This window comes from Rhinolophus sinicus, chromosome 5 (genome assembly GCF_057876585.1).
Source record: "Rhinolophus sinicus isolate RSI-liver-muscle chromosome 5, RSI-T2T, whole genome shotgun sequence".
Taxonomy (NCBI): Eukaryota; Metazoa; Chordata; class Mammalia; order Chiroptera; family Rhinolophidae; genus Rhinolophus; species Rhinolophus sinicus.
In genome coordinates this window covers 43,771,643-43,791,506 of record NC_142505.1, presented here as the reverse complement: position 1 = coordinate 43,791,506, position 19,864 = coordinate 43,771,643, and the positions used below count along the sequence as shown (strand labels likewise).

The window sequence follows — 19,864 nt, the reverse complement described above, 5'->3', positions numbered from 1 at the left end:
TCACCTGACTTTTGACCTAGGTTATAAATACTTATGAGAAAAAGAAGTACCTAACTGAATCATCTACCTACAGCCTCTTTAGCTAATTTAAATGTGTACATTTTTGTAAGGATTACATTTGTTACTAGTTTTTCTAAATACTCTTTTCACCAGTAAACATTCAAAATACTTAAAGTGAATAGGAAAATGGATAGAATGTTTGCTGATAAGAAATTTCTGATAAGCATTTTACTCTGCTGTTGTTACAGGATATTGCTGCAGAAAAACCGGTCCCCAAACCACCTCCAGCAAAGCCTTCTAGGCCCCGACCGAAGAGTCGAATTTCTCGGTATCGGACCAGTTCAGCCCAAAGACTAAAGCGTCAAAAGCAGGCCATTGCACAGCAGGCAGAGTTGTCACAAGCTGCCTTGGAAGAGGGAGGAAATAACAGCTCAGTAACTCCTACTGAAGCTGGAAGTATAGACAGTTCAGGAGAAAACAGGCAATTAACAGGGTCTGACCCAACAGTGGCATCAGTGGCTGGATCCCATGTCAACCGTGCTGCATCTAAATACCCCAAAACCAAAAAGGTAAGTCACAAGTACATCTTCATAAGTCTAGTCTGGCAAGGGCTGTGTTAGTAACGTGAGAGGACCTGTAATTCCCTAGAAAAAAACAAATACTCTAAGTATTATTAAATTGAAAGTTTTCGATAAAATGCTTTGCCATAGAGGGCTGAAGCTGTCTTACTACCATGCTTTTGTTCCCATAGTTTTTAGGCAGAGCTAAATTGCTGATACCTGGAATTATTCCTACCCTTAATGGTCACAGAGAGGGTGAGGGAAGACATCCTTGCGTTCTGAATGCCCAATTCATACTCTGTGCAGCTGCAATATCTACCTTTGTCCTAGTTTCTAGATGAACTTTGTCTTTGTGAGCTGCTTTACATCTGCAGCATCAACTAATGAGCCCTTTTTTACCTTAGTATCTAGTTACAGAATGGTTGAATGACAAAGCAGAGAAGCCAGAATGCCCTGTTGAGTGCCCTTTACGTATCACCACGGACCCAACTGTACTGGCAACGACCCTGAACATGTTACCCGGTCTTATCCATTCCCCGTTAATTTGCACCACCCCCAAACACTACATTCGCTTTGGCTCACCTTTTATCCCTGAGAGGCGTCGAAGGCCCCTTCTGCCTGATGGCACATTCAGCTCCTGTAAAAAGGTACGTCTGTTATTTTTAACCTAGGATGCCTGTAATCACGACATATGTAACATTCTCTAGATAGCCACACTCTGCCCATGTGAGTTTATTATGAGTTAGTTCAACCATGAATACAATGCATCAAGAGGCAGAGGGACTAAGGTGGGATGTATACTGCATTTTGGGTGCTCAATTTGTTAGTATTCACCGTTGTCTTTTCTGAGAGCCCTTGAAGTTACTGAGTTGAGAGCACACAGCATTTGATGCCTGGGTAGGGAGGGATGTTTTGTGTGTAGTCTTGTGGTATTGGTTAAAATGTCCATTCGTGATTATTGAGTGAGATTGGGCCCCAGGTACTCTAGAGCACTGTTGCATAAGTAAAAAATGATCAAATTGTGTTTTAAATTAATTCAGTCACTATTATCATTTGAATACAAGTAGAGGACATTCTATTACAATTGGCATAATTCCTGTTCCTTGATCAAATGACAAGTTGGACTATTTATCCCCTAGTGAATATGGAACCAGCTGTAAAATTCATTCTCTCTCTCTTTCTCTGTGTCTCTCCTCTCTCTAGTTACATACTGTTTTTGGATCTAGTGGCAGTGTTTGATGGTTGTTTTTGGAATGTTCTTTCTTAATTTCCAGAAGCCCTGAATATTTTCCAAAGGTGCCTCTCAGGAATAGATCACTCCCTCAGACTAATGTCGTTTTGTGTTTCTATAAGTGTAGGACACCCTTTCATTTGGTCTTCCTTTGAGATAGAGTCTGTTCCCTGGAACACCCTTTTCTCTTATCCTCAGATCTGGATTCAGGCTGCCTTCCTCAGTGTCTGCCATTGCCCTCCTCCACTGGCATCACGTACATGAGGATGCTGCATGTAGATTATTTGATGTGATGAAGTCTCCAACTCCAGGCAGGTCTTCCCTGACTCCTCCAAACTTAAAGCTTTTCTCTTTCCCCAAAGAGCAGAAAGTATTTCTTGGGGGGAGGGGGCATGAAAGATGAGCCAGAGTGGTGTGGGATATGGAGGGGAGGGCGACAGGGATCTGCGCACAGCCGAAGGGCCCTACCACGGAATGAGCCACACACAATGGAGAACATCTTTCCTAATTGCACATCTTACCTAAATATTTGAATCACTTACTGGTTCACTTGGGAAGTTCACAAGTAGAAGAACTCCTAAAGAGAAATTTGACCTTGAGATCTTTGCCACAAGGGTTTGTAGATAATGCAATACAAAAAACATTCAGGTGTCAGAAATGAAAACTTTCTTAAGAAAAACATAGACTAGAAATCTGCCTAGGTGATAAAGGAAGGTTGGGTCGCTGGGGATACTTTCTTATACCAAGCCACTTATCTTGGATCTTAGAGATTATCTGAGAAGGGGAAAAAAATGTTTGCCATTTAATGAGCATTATGGTTAACCATATTCTATAATAGAGAGTTGTATTAACTCTGGTATGATATGCAAAACTAACTTTCCTATTGTATTTAGCTCAGTCCCTTATTAAGAGTAACAGCTCAAAATCTTAACTACATTTTCAGAGTAGTATTGAACGATTAGAGAAAGTGTAGATATGGTCTTTAGTTTGGAGGAGCAAGTCAAGAGATGGCTTAACATATATGAAAGAAACTTTTCTGTCTTTGGCTGGACACACTATTGGATATCTAAGCATGTTAACTGTTGAAGCATCTTATCAAACCAGATAGAATCTCCTATTTTGGTCCTTTACCAAGGGTAGACAATTACTTAGTACAGATTAATAGTGAGGTCTGAATTGTAAATAATATTGATTACCCTCTTGAAACTTGTCTTAATCATTCTGATGCGGGATTATGATCTTTCTATTCCCATCTTGCTTTTCCAACTAGCAGAGTCCTATGAAAACAAAAAATGTGTGTGAATATGACTTCAAATCTGATAGAAAATCACTTCTTAGAGCTCTTTTTACCGTTATGTTTAGAACTTGTATCTATAGCTCATCTTTGTATCTCCACTGGCAACAGATAGAAATTTTGTTTAACTCATGTCCATGTTATATTCTCCAAATGTGTCTGACCATCCTTAGTCTTGTTTTACATGGGCTCTACTCAGACACTTGCATCTATATGTGTCCTACCTGTCTTCCAGGAGTTCAGGCTACGTATGTTGAATTATCAAAGCAAAAATATCTGACTTAAATTGGGTCTTGTTTGAGTTTAGATCTGAATTGTTTAAGTTTAAATTACAGCTTTAAGATTTGCTGTTACCATATCAAGGTTATATTATAAAACCAGAATGTAGCTTATTATGGGGCAAAGCTAGTGAAATTGGGTCTTTTATGTAGAAATTGAACTTAGCTTTATCCTGGGTGGGAATGGATGGAAGAGACTTATTTGTAGATTGGATAGAGAGTATTCATTCTAGTACAGGACCTAAGATTTCCATGTTAAACAAAATTGTAATAAGTGTCTAAAGATCCTTCAGAGACGGATATAAGAAAAGAGAAAAACCATCCTCCATGGAATTAGTTAGAACAGTGTGTATTCTTAATCGGCCTACTGTTTCCTATCTAAATAAAGGAGGTAAAGGCCTTATAAGTTTAAATACAGTGTAAAGTTGCATGTGTATATTTGTGCCCAGATTCTTACAGTATTTCACGGAACATTTTATGATGTCCCTGGAGTTTCTAAAGTAAATTGAATCATAGTTTTTAAAAAGCATGTTACGGTATGTATATCTTTTGTTGAGTCTTGCTTCAATTCTTACTTTAGAATGAAAGCCTTTATAAGTGGCTAAGAAGTCTTTTGGTAGTGTGCCTCCTCGTCCTCTCTAAACCTTCTCTAAACTTATCTGTAGGCATAATATGTGTGGAATATTTGGTCTTCCAGATTTCTTAGATTACCGTCCTGACTGAAAATGAAACACTGTGTTTTGCATTGTTATTTCATTGTATACACTGGAGAGTTATTACTCTGTGTATCTCTATACACAGCATTAAAATTTGGCTGAACAAGTCCTCACTGAACATGTGTGCCCAGTTCTGTGCTACAAGCTGTCTTCACATACTTTATCTCGTTTAGCCTATATGACATCTCTGTGAAGTTGGGAATATTGGCTTCAATTTACAGATCAGAAGCTTTGGCTCAGAAGGGTTCAGTAACTTGTCTGGAGTTAGGCAGCTAGTGAAAGGCACAGCCAAGTTTCAGCCCAGATCTTTGGACTCCAAAACCCAAATTACTTCCTTGCTCTTTACCCTTTAAAACATTTCTCTAGCCCATCTCTGAGCTACCTAAATAACTTCTTAATACAGAGTTTCAGAAAGGAAGAAATACCCTTTTGACCTTAATAACTGTAGCTAGAACTCAGAGGTGGGGGTGTCTAAAGTTAATTAATTATCTATAAGGTGACTGGAACTTGTCAGTTACAAACAAATGTTTGTGTTCCTTTTTTATGGGCCTTAAAATGTTGTACAGAGATATAGTAGGGTCAGGAGGAGTGGGTTAGATCATATTTGCTGCGTTTGACCTCATATCTAATCATAGCAGCATCTTATTCCTCAGAATGCCTGTGTCTTGGTTTTATTCTCCCTTTTTATAGTCATCAGATCCAGAATGTAAATTCTTATATGGATGCATCTACTTGACAAGGAAGTACTAGAAATTAACTTCTCTTGGAGGAAAGCACAGTAACCCTAAGTGAGTCGTATAATCTGCTCTGAAAAGAAAAACTTGGACTAAACATATCTGTAACAAAGGATTTTTCAGTCATTTTCCCCTGGGCCTAGTTTTTCTCATCTGTACAATGCATACGTTAGACAAGGTGACCTCTAAGGTCTCTTTAAGTTGTAAGGAGATATGTTTCTGACAGCTCATCTTTACATCAATATTCTGTAAAAGAGTTCATTCTTGGTCTTATTTTGACTTCTCAGAGATCTGATCATATCCTACAATATTGTGATTCAGTTGACCATTTGAGATCTGTCTTTTATATATTTATTCACTCTTACCTCCTCATATTTACAACTCATTTTTGCTTTCATTTGGCAGACCACAGTGCCATTTATAGGATGTAAAATTTTTCTTGGTGAAATTTTTCTCAGTTTCTAAGAGAGTAAATCTATTAGAATTGCTCTCTTTGGTGAAGAGAATATTTACTTACCTGTAATGCTTGTTCTCTAAAGGTGTAAAATTATGATCACCTTTGCTCTTCCTATTTGGGGGAGGGTCTGACTCAGAAATTGATGTTTATCAAAATTCGATCTGTCTTATGTCAGGGCAGGAGAGCCACAGAGTGGTGAGCAACCTACAACTGTGTATCTTAAGAGAACACAATTACAGGTAAGAAATTTTCCCTCTTCCACAGGATGCATAACCTTATACCCTAACCTTTGCAGGCTTACTTTCTGACCTAAATTTATTTCTCATCATTTAGATTTCAATATTCACTATAAAAAATGTGACTAATTAGAGAGCTCTTTTTGACTTTTTCCCTTTTTGGATTTCTGCAGGTCATTTATCATGGTGATTTGCATTATTCATGCATAATTTAACCAAACTACTTGATAGGGAGAAAAAACTCACAGGATATTCCATCTGAGAGAAATATTTTGGTACTTGTAGTGGACAGCTGTATTTTCTCATTCGAAGTCTACCTGTGAATCTTTTCTATTACCTCCTCATATGCCCACAGCACAGGGCAGGCAGCTCTTAAGAGATCTTTTATCTTCCTTCTGGGCACTGTATTTTATGTACTAGTTTTATCTATATGATCAGAGTCTCTCTTAAATAAATGCTAAGATTTTTCTCTTCCTTTTTTCTTCCCATTTGCCCCATTCTAAGCAGTATGAAAAGTGGAGTAGTAATCATTTTTTATTGGTTTTGGTTCTTTGATGGATCTCATTATTTGTAATCAAGGTTTTCTCAGCTTTGCCCAGTAGAAGGAATTGATGGGGCAATATACTAATATGCTGAAACACAAGACAAAAAAAATAAGATTTGACTGTGGAACTGAATGAGTGTGTTGGATTGCATCTCTCACCAGTTGACATGTAATAACGTGGTTAATGCATTTATAATAGGCATACTAAATTGTTTTAAATGATTATTAATAATTCCCTGGTTCTTTTCCCATTATAGCGCTGGATAAAGCAAGCCTTGGAAGAAGGGATGACTCAAACATCATCTGTACCCCAAGAAACTAGAACTCAGCACCTATACCAAAGTAATGAGAATAGTAACTCTTCTAGTATCTACAAAGACAATGCAGGTATTTGTCTCAAACCTTTCTGAATATATGAGAATGATTATTTCAGGTCCACATAAAAAATTTCAGTATGAGTACCTAAAAAGTCTGATAGAAGAAAGAAATAGCATTGCTCTCTAAATAGTTACTTTACATCTGTCTTTACAGAGGAAGAGAGAGATTTCAAGTCAGGGATCAATTTTCCCAGGACGACAAAGAAGGAGCTAGACAGTGTACAGATAACAGCAGAAATGGTTATTAAAAGGTTAGATACATTTAAAGTAGTAAGTTTAGGAAATCTTTATCCATATTTATAACAGGGGAAATAAGCAAGAAAGAGGTGGGACACCATCCAGGAATGAATCAAAATTGTAAGTGATTGAGTTGGGTTTGGCTCAGTTGAAGGTTCAGTGGATGAATGAAGTAAACGAGAAATTATTATACATTGGTTGTTTTCAAAGGGGCTCACACAATTAGTATAAATTTTTAAAGAAGACACAACCTTGAATCTAAAGTCTTCACAAGTTTTTAAACTACGGGGTCACGAAAGATCATCTGGTTTACAGCTTCTCACAGTGACTCTTGCATCGGGCTTTAACTGAATTGCAACTGAAAGCACTTGTGATACCAACTTACTTATTTTGGGAGAGTCTTTTTACCAAAGTTTCTCCTGCCAATATCAGCTTAATTGAGAAGTTCTCTGTGATTTCCATTAAGTTTATCTCTAAATTTTGTGGATATTATGCAATCAAAACAAAAGACCAAAATAAATAGATGCCTAAAGTCATGTAAAGCTATAGCTAACGTGATAATATTTTAGATTTTCATAAAAACCACTTCATTGTTTCTATTCATTGACCTGCTGAGTAAATATGAACTTGAATTAAATACTATGTCTGTTAATTCCTGAATTATGTTAAATTTTTGTATAATGTATTTGGGGGAAAGGAAGCTACTAAAAATATATTTTTTCAAAATTATTGATTTAGAATATTCTATCTTTATATTGGATTGCACCTTATAAATTATCACATGTGTAACTTCAGGATAATAGAATCCCAGTTTGGAATATCTGGAAGATAAATGATACAATGTATTTAAAATACTTTACTTTCTTCATCAAAGATTAGAGAGATTTACTCAAACCAGATTAATACAAAGAATTGCTGGTACATGCACATTTGTATTTGTGTGTGATGTGTGTATGTATTTCAGGTTGGGAAAGGAAGGTTGTGTGGCAGTTCATGTCCTGACCAGCAAAGACTCAGAAAAAGTGCCTTTGCTACTGCGTGCCTTGTTTGGAATAGAATTAGAACTGTTAGTCACCAACCTTTATTGAATTTCTGCTCTGGTGTCGAGCAGTGAGGAACATGCAATGGACACACCTTGCCCTTAAGGAGCAACATAAACAGAAGGAAAATATTTCATTAAAACCGAGCAGGAGTCAAATGGGTGACTTGGTATATTGCCAAAAGTTAGTGTAAATCCCAAGGAATTGTTTTTATTTGTTGGTTTAGTTTTCGTTTTTGTTTTGTTTTTTTCCCTTCAAAAAGACCAAGGAGGTATTAATCAAGAAAGGGAGACAGACAGATGGTGCAGCAGGAAGACTCCACACCTGAATTCTCACTGTCATTATTCCACACAGAGCACTCTTTTTTGTTAAACATTTATGGAACATTTACAGAAATTAATCAGATAACTACAATACATTAAAGATTATAAATTCTGAAAAGCTAAAGTTGTATAGAAATGAAAGGTATTGGCTATTCAGCTAGGGCAGGGTGTAATGTTCATTACTTATAAATGATGTGGATATATATCTAGGAGAGTTTAAATAATCTACTGAAAAACTTAGAATTGATAAGCGTTTAATAAAACTTTTGGATAGAAGGTACATAGGCAAAAACTAATAGCATTTATGTACTCAGAAAATTAATGAAGAAAAATTTTTCATTCCCAAACTTACCAAAACTAAGAAACTGCCTAGGAATAACGTTAGTGGGACATGTGAAAAATATTACTGAGAAATATTTTTGAAGTCTTGAGGAAATTAAGAGAAATGTCATATTCCTTAATGGAAAGAATAAAGACAATCACTGTCTCACTCTCTGACTTCATATAATCCGCATCAAACAAGCTTGTTTTTGGAATTTGATTAAATGATATTGAAGTTAAAAAAAAAAAAAAAAAGAACATGAAAATAACCAAGAAAAATTTAAAGAAAGAATAATGATGAGACATACTTTCCCTAGAAGTATAAAACTAGCTTCTAATATGAAGCTGGACGTTAGTAATTAAGTTATCACAGTGCTGGTCCAAGAATGGATACAGTTGGAAACAGGCCTTATATAAATGAAAGATGTGATAAATTATTCTGGAATTTTTACTTACTTGGGGATTGAAAAGAATGAGATTCTTGCCAAAGCAAATTCTAGACACATTCAAATATTTTTTTAAAAATCAAACTTGGAAAGACAATGTGCCTGTTTCTATGTTGTCTCTGAATTAACAGAGGATATAACAGACTAATATGTTGGGAGAAAGGATTTGCAATAAAAATGACAAGAAAGTATTATTCTTACTGGCAATTTGGTAAGATTTATGATAGGCATTAAAAATATTCGTACTCCTTAACCTAGTAATTGTTCTTCGAGGCATCTGTTCTACAGAAATAGGTATGGGCCAAAATTTTTGTACAAAGCTTTATCCATAGGTTTATTAATAATTGCAAAAATATGTAGGATAAAAACTTGGATTTCAGTTGATAAAGGAATGATAGAATTTATGTGCTGTGTGCACATACTTCTAATGGAGTACTATGCAGTATCATTAAACAATTTTTACTCTTGATTCATTTTATCAAATTAACTTAACCCTCCCCCACACACACACAAAACATAGTATTGAATTAGATTGTAGTGATCAGAATCTTGACTCTGTAAGAATATTAATAGAATAGTATGTTATGACTAAATAAAATTTCTCCTAGGAATTTATAGATGATTCAGTATTTGAAAATTTATTCATAAACTTAATTTATTAGCAGGCCCATTGGAGGAGGGAGGGTAATAGCACAGTAAATTAATTTAATGGTAAATAAGATAGCACAGTTAATGATTTTTTTTAACATCTGTCTAAAAACAGTTTCCAGTTATGCTTCGTAGTGAAAAAATTAACAGAAAAACTGGTAAGGTTTTTCTGGGTACAAAAATATATAAACATTTTCTTATATATTAACAGTAACATTTAGGTAACATAAAGGGTATGAGAATATGTTCAAGTCACGGTGGTAACAAAAAGTAGAAAACACCAAAGAGTAAACATAGTTAGAAATGTGACGAATCTATGGGTAGAGGGATATAAATGAAGGCATGAGTAGCTGAAAAAAATGCCATAGTGCTGAGAACACTCCCCAAATTACTCATGAATTTATTTATTTTTTAAATACAACCCCAATCAAAATTCTAACTTTTTTATGGTTGACAAATGATTTCTACAGTTTAGTGACATTAACAAGTATGGTAAGATAGGCAAAGTATTTTAGAGAGCTGGAGTAAAATAATTCGTATTGCCCAAACAATTTATGTCAATATTGCTGCCATTTGGATAGCAAATATACATAGTAACATTCAGAACTAAACCTAGTATATGTAAGACTCTAATACCATATTTGAAATATTTCAAATTAGTGGAGAAATTCTGTATTGTAAAAGGTTTTGGAAGAACGTGAGAGCCATTTGGCATTAAACATAGATACAAAACATTGTATAGCCAAAAAAGACTATTAATAAAATTAAAAGGCAGATAGCAAACTGGAAAAATATAATAGTAACATTTTTGACAAGGGTCAGCACCTTATTATTTAAAGAGCCCTTAGAAATGAAGAACAGGATCAACACCTCTGTAGAATGCAGGCTGAAGGACATGAGCTGACATTTCACACAAGAATAAATATAAAGCTAGTGAGCCTATAGAAATATTCTTTTAACAATTCTACATCTGGACATTTGTCCTAAAAAAGTAAACAAGTGCAGAAATATGTAAGAGCAAGATTATTGGTCACTGAGGCATTTATAATAGCAAAAATAGAAAACAAGTTGGTTAAATTTTGATTATATGAATGCTATACAGCCATTAAAAACCTAGTTGTAGATTTGGGTTTGTTGCCATGGAAAGATTTACCATGTATTTCTGAGCAAAAGTAGTGAGTTATTGAGCAGTGTGATTTAGATAAGAGTTAATAAAAGAGGTCTAGATGAAAATAATACCAGGATATTAGCAGTGTATTAATTTAGGGAAATACTTTCAAGTTGTGTTTTTAAATATCTGGATGTTTATGTATATAATCTTGGGAAGTATTTGAGTAAAGGGGGAAAAAATCAAAAACGATGGGATAGGTTTAACCACATAAAACTTGAAAGCTATTTATGGCAAAAAGAAAAATGAAACTTGAAAAAAGTTTTTCATAAACATAGTGTTGTTAATAGACAAAAGTAGGCAGTGACCACCAGCCCATAAATTTCATAAGGGCAGACATCAGGGTTGTTTTGTTGAATGTGATATCATAATAAGTACTCAGTAAATATATATTTAAATGAATGACCTGTAAGTTGTTTTGGAGGTGGGAGAGTTTATCTGTACTTTCTAACTTTTCTGCAATGAGCTTCATCGCTTACATAATTGCCTTTAGTAGTTACACTGTTGGACCTAACAGTATAACGGTCTTTTTAAAGATTCACTGTTTAAGACTCTTGAACTATAGAAAAGGTATTCTAAATATAAGTCATGAATCACGTGTTTGTCTTTTTTATACCTAGGCACTTTTGAAAAGGAGAAAAGAAAAATAAGAAAGAAAACTTAGTATCTGGAACAAAAGGAAAATACGAATATACTTCCAATCTAGGAAAATAAACTATCAGATATCAGAAAGGAAAATATGCATCTCCAGTATTTTTTGCATTTCTTCGTCCCTCTCTGTTTTAACATCTACTCTAGTTCAGTGCCTCGTAACTTCTTCTGTTAACTACTCCATTAACTCCAAATAGTTTCCAGTGTCTAATCTCATCCTAACCATTACTGCCCGAATAATTTTCCTAAAGCATAGCTCAGATCATGACCTACTGCCCCAAAACTTTTCCTCAAAGGCCTGGGATGAATCTTACTTTTTCCTCCAAGCCTTGGTGATACACTTTTTAACCCAGTGATTAAGAATGTAGATGGGGACCAGATTACCTAGTCTTCATCTCCATACCAAATTCCTCATCTTTAAAATGGAGGTAATAATAGTGTTGGATTTATAGAATTGTTAAATCTGATAATTTACATAAAGCCTGTAGTATAGTGCCTGGTATATAATAAGCACTTAAAAGCATAATTATTTTTTACTAACACAGAGTATAGTATGATCACCTCTGTTGAGATTCTTAAACATATTAAACATGTTTTCTTTTTCTTAAAAATTTGTAAACCCCTTTAAGTAGACTATATGATGGCCATTTACCCCCACATAACCTAGTTCAGTGGTTTTCATATAATAAGTATTAAGTAAATAAATATCTTTTAAGTGTTGTAAATAAATAAAAGTAGATTTTTCCTCTGAGAAAGAAGTATTTTGGCCTAAGTGGTCACTAAAATATACAGAGTAGTAACTTCCTTTTTAAGTGGACCTAGGAAATAGAGAAAGTAGCATATTCTAATGAGAAAAAGTACCAGCCTAGTTTTTGAAAATAGTTGGAAGTTTTTGTAGAAATCATTTAACACTTTGAAGCACTCTTAAAACTAGGGGCTAGATATGGATCAGGTGACATATGTAACTCTTTCCTCCTAAAGCAGAATGTTATAGAAAGCTGCTGAAAAATGGCAAAAATAGAGAAGCTAAAAGAAGCATGTAGTTAACATCCCAGAAGCTTGAGCTGGCGAATGTCAATTAAGTAGAGGGTGATTTCAACAGTGACACAGATTTGGGATTTTCGGAAACTGTAAAAAAGTTAATTTATATTTCCCACTAGAAGAGATTAATTGGGTCCAGGGATCTGTCAGAAGTGTCAGATTCATCTGGCAATTCTACTTTGTGTGACATTTCAAGAGTTTCTTTGGGTTTTGGTTTGACTGTGGGAGACAACAATGGGTGAGGCAAAAGAGGAGTTAAGAGCCATTATGGGGCTAGAGATTAATGGCTTAACTACAGAGCCTCCTTTTAAACTATGGTTTCAACCTCTCATCCAAGCTTTGTATTTCACAGATTTGTTGAGCCCATTAAAGAAATGGAAGTCTCGCTATCTGATGGAGCAGAATGTCACCAAGTTACTGCGGCCTCTTTCTCCAGTCACACCACCCCCTCCCAATCCAGGCTCAAAGAGCCCCCAGCTGACCACATCTGGCCCATCTCACCCAGAAGAGGAATGTCGAAATGGATATAGCCTCATGTTCTCACCAATCACGTCTCTTACTACTGCCAGTCGCTGCAGTACTCCTCTGCAGTTTGAGGTGATTTGGGTTTGGTTGTTGGGAGTGCTGAATATCAAGTCCTCGTTCGCACCTCCTCATTTCAAATACAATATCATTTCAAATGCTCTTTACCATGTTCCTTGCCTGTCTTGGCAAAAGAATGGGAAACCTCAGATTCAGTGTGAACTATTACCTGGTAGCCTCTCATCTTGGCAGTCCCCATACTTCCCAAAACAGAAATAATTCTACCACAGATGACATTCATTTGCCTTTTGCAGGCAGTCCATCAGTCTCCTTAACTTTAGGTAGTAAACATACTACACCTCCCTGTTTGCCTTTACTCTGTACTTCAATTAAAATAGGCCTCTAGCTGCCTAGTAATTATTGATCACACCAGCCTGAAAGCTCCGATTATACTGATGTGATAGGCCTTTAAATCAGTGAAGTGTCTTTCCCCTGTTGTTTGTGTTCTCGTCTTGACCTCAGTGAACAGAGATTTGAAAGCATTGGAATATAGTTAATAACAAATGAGGGTTTTTTTCCTAGTCCAGGTTACTTTCCCTGTTTTTATAATGTGTTAGGAATGAGACCTAGAAAAAGGCTAGCAGTATGCATGTATAAAGATAAATTGATTATATTCACTCTTTGGATTAATGTATATCTCAGCTATTTCAGAAAGTTAATTCTGAATCACTTTAGTATTCAAGTTTGGGTGACAGCAGGTTTGCTGAGTAGATTCCATGTGTATAAAAACGCATTTATTGCATGTTGTTTGGATTTATCATTAAACAGACACTATCTTTTCCTTCTCAGAAAAAACTGTTCAGATCACTAAACACACTCATCTCTGCCCCTAGCTTGCGGTTCTCCAGGTGTGTTTTTTCATAAAGGAGAATGTTCTAACCAATGCCATCCTCCCTGTTCAGCTTTTATAAGAGCATGGGGATTAAAAATAGCTGGACTTTGGATGGCTAACTCAGAAGGAGGTAGCTAGCAACCTTGAAAGCAAGGAGAAGCTATGTTCTGTACCTAAACTAAACCTTGGAGTAAACCACCTCTGGAGGGTAAAATAATTTCCTAGTTACATTTGATTCCTAGCGAAGTTATTCTTTACCATATTCCCTGTGGTGTTCTTTCTTAGCCAGATAGTAAAGTAGCTGATTCAGGCCTTAACTAAGTTTACCTGTCTGGTTTGCTTGTTAAGAGTGCTGTTGACGTTTCAGTTAGGGTTTGGTAAGTAAAGTTTCATGAGAGGACATTCTCCCCCGTGGGCAGTATATTATAGGAATAGGGTTTCATACTTTGTTATTGCAGGTTTTACTAAATGGGAAATTATGGAAATTAGAAGGTAAGTTGCCTTCCCAGTCAAATTTAGCGTTGCTGCATTTCTTATCCCTTGTAGCACTTTGGATAACTGTGAAATACCAGGAAAATGTAAGGGGTTTGGTCAGGGGTGGGGGTTGGTTGGGTTTTTTGTTGTTGTTTTTAATTAAAGGTCCTTTTAGTGATGCAGTCTAAACATAATGTTAGAATACCAGGAGGGAAAGAAAATAATATAATAAATAGCCCATCTCTTCGAAAAGATTAATGCATGTTTATACTATTTTAATCTCATGGTTTAACTGAGGCAATTGAGCCTTCCTAATGAATAAAAAAAAAACACCTCGCCATCTTGACCATCCTTATCACCATGTTAATTGCCATGCTCTTTCCTATTTTCTATTATAGTATAGGAAGGTATGGAGCCTTATATCCATCCAAGACTATGTGACACAGAGAAATAATCCAAAAGGTGTCCCAAATAAAGATCAGCTTGGTTGGGGGAAGAATATTTTTGAAAGGAAAAATAAAAAACATTCCAGGAGAAAAGTGAGAAATATCTCCAATGCTAAGGGAAGGAGTTGAGGTGACATGTAGTGGAAGAGAACAAGATCATAGGGGGAACCATCAAGAAAAAGGAAAGCAACAACATTGGGAAGGCAGACTTAATTAGTCCCTCCTTTCCACCAGAATGACCCTTTTCTTCACTCCCTGCCTTGAGATGCAAACCTCACTATCCATCTCACACACACTACCCATCCCACTAAATAAAATGAACAGCCAATACCTGGCTCTGCTGAACAGCCTCGTTTCCCCCACCACAGATACATTCCATAGTCAACAACGTTAGGAAACACACACACACACCGGTACCTTGAATCTTTGTCACAATAACCACCACCATTCTATCCACATTTACCATTCAGATCTTCCTGTTAGAGTTCATTGCCCAGTTTCTGTTTCATAGAATGGTGCTTCAGGTGAAAGCCCTGATAAGAATAAACATGTTTAGGACACAGGGACTCAAAGTGTATACGTCTGCTTTTCTTGTTTTCCTCTGTTCGCAGAAGTACAATGGATTTTAACATAGAGAATGTTTGTAGGGGTGCTCAGATCCAATGGATTATGCCAAGAACCATCTAGTCTATAAGCCAAAGATTCCATCAATCGTATCTTCTGTAATTGTCATTTAAGGGGAACTGGCCATGTCCCTAGCCCTGTCAGCCCCCAGCACGCTAATCAGTTTCCCTGGATAACAGTGGCGGACCTGAAGTCTCAGAATAGGAAATGTGGGGTGAAGGAAAAAGATTCCCCTAAGGAGGAATAAGTGGTAGGGTGCCTGGCAATAACAAATAGTATAGGTTGCTAAATTCTCATCTAACCTAGAAAGAAATATACAGTTGACCCTTGAACAATGCAGGAGTTAGGGGTGCCGACCCCCACTCAAAAATCCTCGTATAACTTTTGACTCTCTAAAAACTTAAATTCTAATGGCCTACTGGACCAGAAGTCTTACCAAATAACATAGTTGATTAATAAATATTTTGTAAGTTATATGTATTATATACTGTATTCTTACAATAATCTACAGAAAAGAAAATGTTAAGAAAATAATAAGAGAAAATACGTTTACAGTACTGTATGTATTTATTGAAAAAAATTCACATATACAGTGGTACCTTGGTTTTCGAACGTAATCCGTTTCAGAAGACACTCAAGTTCTGGACCATTCGAGTTCTGAAACCTTCGAAATCCGAGGTGCAGTTTCCCCATAGAAAGTAATGCAAAAATGGATTAATCTGTTCCATACCTTTAAAATCAACCCCTAAAACTGCAAATTTAGCATGAATTTTACTATCTAATGATACCATAGATCCATAAAATTTACGGTGTTCGTAAACCAAAATGTTTGTCAACGGAGACATTCGAAAACCAAGGTACTACTATAAGTGAACCCTTACAGTTCAAACCAGTGTTCAAGTGTTAGCTATAATAATGTAAAATTTTACTGCTCTCTTTCCTGATAGTTGCTTGAGATGTTTACTTATAGCATGAAACATAACTAATTTATTCTTAAATGCTTTCAAAGGCAGCAGGAAGCATTTAAACAAGTCATTTTGTCCATTGAAATGAGTTCTGCAATTTAACATTTCCCCTTTGCATTCTGATCCCTCCCTCTGTCCCCCAAAAAAGTTGTGACTAACCATCTATGCTTGCTTTTACTTTATTTTTTGTTTTGGTTTGCTTCTTGACTTCAAGTAGATGAATAACAAGATGCTTTTCCCTCCTCTAGAACATATCCTCCCCTGAGAGTTACCCTGCGAATAGGCCCGAGTCCCTGTCACCTGAGGTAGTTATCACACCATCTCAATCACACTTGGAGGCTCTGAGTGAGTGTGCGTGAGTGTGTGGGAAGGGCTGAGGTATCCAGGTGAGTGGGGTGATGGGCTGGAGGGTGGCCAGTTGGTCACTATGAGTTGAATTAATCTTCCCATGTGTGGGAGATTACTCAGAACGCTCAGTATAGGTGGAGGAAAATGAAGCAGCTGTGTGTATGTGTGGTGGGGTTTGTTTTTGTTGTTGTTTGGAGGAGGGAATGGCTAAAGAGTTGTTTTAAAAGAACAGAATCTAGAAGTAAAGTTTAAAGGAGGCTGAAGATGTGGTAAAGCCTTGTTAAAGAAAGTCTAACAAATAATGTGTGTTTGTTAATTAAGAAATATTGAATCAAAAGTTGGTAGGAGGGCTCGCCTGGTGGTTCAGGTGGTTGGAGTGCCGTGCTCCTAACGCCAAGGTCACCGGTTCGATTTCCACATGGGCCAGTGAGCTAGCTGCACCCTCTACAGCCAAGATTGTGAACAACGGCTCTCCCTGGAGCTGGGCTGCCATGAGCAGCCACAGGCTGCCGTGGGCTACCATGAGCGGCCAGTGGCCAGTGTGAATGGCCGGCAGTCAGCAAGAGCTGGTGTGAGCGACCGACCAACTACTGGCGACCGACTGCCTCAGCCCTGGGGGAGCACAAGGCTCATAATACCAGCATGAGCCAGGAAGCTGAGTCCTACACAACTAGACTGAGAAACAGCCGCTGGAACAGGGATGGGGGGTGGGGAGGTGGAAGAAGGGGAGGAGAAAAAAAATTGGTAGGAGATGTCTTTTGATATTTATTATCTTGAGCTGATAAAGGGGCAACTTACATTGGAAAAGTTAGGCAGTGATTTATGCCTTGTTCCCAGGTTAACCTGAGAGCTCTGTTTAACTAGATGTTTTGAGCTTTGGTTGACAGATTGAGCTTCTTTAGGACGGGAGAGGCATACCTCTCAGCTTTCTACATTTTGTTTATAGCTCCTTACTGGGTTCACAAACTGTCAGCCTGTGGTTTCTGTGACACAGGCCTCCATTCTGCAGTGGTTGGGATATGGTTGCCGCACAAGTAGTATCTCCTAGGATATCAATCGAGTGCTTTGCTCAGAACTCCTGCTGCTGTGATGTTAAAATCAGATTTTATTGCTAGCATTTCTTAACTATTAGAAGATTTGGACAAACGCAGTAATTATTAAATCCATGAATCCATGTGAAACGTTTTTCCTCTTGAAGAGAAAGTTATAGTCTCTGATAACCCTTTAGAAATTCACTGTGAAATGTTAACCCCACCTCCTTCTAATAAAAAATTAGTATTAAACTCAGGGACGATTGACCAAATTCTGAATCAGTAGGATTTTATAGATCAGTGTCAAACTAAGGAAGGTTGTATTCTAGAGTCTAGAGGTCTTCTGGGTGCTCTTTGTGGTATCTTGAAAGGAAAGAGCTTTCTCCTCAGCTGCCTAAGATTCAAAGGTAACATAATTTGGAGGCTGACATGGTGTGATAGCTGGGTTTCTGGAACCATTCTTTCTAGAGTTAGTTGACCTAGCAGTGGAAAATCACGGTGTTAGGAGGTCATGATAACAAGTTAGTAGATGGGGTTTGTTTTGGGTACATTTAATAGTGGAAGTGAGTGAAAAACTGGTTGGTTGATGTCTTTAATACCATTCTGCTTTACTGAATCCAGTACGTTAAATACTTGACTTTCCATTTACTTTCTTTCACCTTTTCCCCTCTTTCCACCTTCCATCATTATTGATTTAGAAATGAATAACACCAGAAGCCAGTGGGTTATCTTAAGACCAGTCTCAAATCTGTAGCATATATACATAGGGCTCAGGTGTATCCCCAGTTGTACTGCCTGTCCCTTAACGTAGTGCAAGGTGACTCAGCAAACCTGATGAAAGGCTCAGCAGGCAAAGTAGTCACATCTGGCCGATTATCTAATCCTGGTTTTCCCAGTATCCTCCAGAAAGACTTGAAAGCAGTTTGGGAAAGGTGAGGATTCTGTAGTGATCTGGCCTGTCTACACTGTTGCTCCAGGGGACTCTTACCAGTGGTAATGGCTCTCTCTCTTCTGCTTCCATTGCTCTTTCCTGTGCCCCTGTGCCCCTCTTGCCTTCCTTTTCCGCCCTTTGACTTTTTCCTTTCTCCTCTCTACTCCATGTCTCCATTGATTTTTCCTTCTTTTTTTCCTTTCAGCTTTGTCACCGGAAAGACTTGGACTTGACAAAAGCCGGCTACCTTGACGCCAACACTAACAGCTGCGCTGACAGACCCTCCCTGGTCACCTCCGCTCACTCCGACCTGGCCCCTCACCCCTCCCTCGGGCCCGCCTCGGAGCCTGGCTTTCCCGGCAGGAGTGCGGACGGACATCAGGCCCTTGTGAGAAACGCGGACCAGGCCTTTCGGACAGAGTTTAACTTAATGTATGCCTATTCCCCATTGAACGCTATGCCTCGAGCAGATGGATTGTATCGAGGGTCCCCCCTCGTAGGGGATAGGAAGCCTTTACATTTGGATGGGGGCTATTGTTCCCCGGCAGAAGGGTTTCCCAGCAGATATGAACATGGTTTTATGAAAGACCTCTCTCGTGGATCCATGTCACCTGGTGGTGACAGGGCTTGTGAAGGAGTCCCCTCTGCCCCCCAGAACCCACCACAGAGGAAAAAGGTACGTGTTTCACTTTATAGAAACCGTTTTGAAGAGTATTAACACTCAGTAGGAACTTTCTAAGTTACCTCTATGTCTTCAGCACTGTTCTCAGTGTGAGGAAAACAAAGATAACTAAGATACAGTCTCTGCCGTATCCGATGAAACAGGCTGTTTTAATACAACTTGATGAGTGTTGTAAGCAATCGGCAAATGTGAACGCCTGCCGTGACTGTGCTGTCCACTTGCTAGGCAGTTCAAAGGGCAATGGAAAAGAATAATGTTAATTACTTGTAATACGTAACAGTTCCCATGTTCTAGACACTGTTAAGCTCTTCTTATGCACTTAATCCTCACAATAATCCTGTAAGATGGGTAATTTCCCATTTTGCAGATGAGGAAACGAAGGCAAATTGAGTCACTTGCCCAGTGTCACACAGCTAGTAAATGGAAGAGCCAGGACACCCCCAAGTCTGTCTGATTCCAGATTGCATGCTCTTGTTGCCACCATTCTATATTGCCTCCTAGGTTCTGCCCTAATGGAGCTTATAGCAAACAACACTGAGCTTAGCAGATAATTGTATTCATAAGTAACTAATTACAATCGTGACAGATGCTCCAAAGGAGTTGTTCAGATCTTAACAGGGAAACCTGGCCGAGTCAGATATGTGGGG

At 37.6% G+C, this 19,864-nt stretch overlaps 1 protein-coding gene across 21 annotated transcripts in view; it reads left to right on the top strand.

Moving 5' to 3' along the window:
- Nucleotides 1–19,864, top strand: part of SETD5 (SET domain containing 5) — a 74,334-nt gene that overhangs the window by 49,544 nt on the left and 4,926 nt on the right. For 14 of the 21 annotated variants that reach the window (XM_074313038.2, XM_088798440.1, XM_088798439.1 and 11 more), the window contains 6 exons: nucleotides 249–569; nucleotides 965–1,207; nucleotides 6,308–6,437; nucleotides 12,655–12,899; nucleotides 16,474–16,530; nucleotides 18,741–19,211. In XM_074313038.2, the coding sequence (XP_074169139.1) occupies nucleotides 249–569; nucleotides 965–1,207; nucleotides 6,308–6,437; nucleotides 12,655–12,899; nucleotides 16,474–16,530; nucleotides 18,741–19,211 (1,467 nt within the window). The remainder of the gene's footprint in view (nucleotides 1–248; nucleotides 570–964; nucleotides 1,208–6,307; nucleotides 6,438–12,654; nucleotides 12,900–16,473; nucleotides 16,531–18,740; nucleotides 19,212–19,864) is intronic. The other 7 variants (XM_019748270.3, XM_088798438.1, XM_019748273.3 and 4 more) reach the window with 1 other exon arrangement.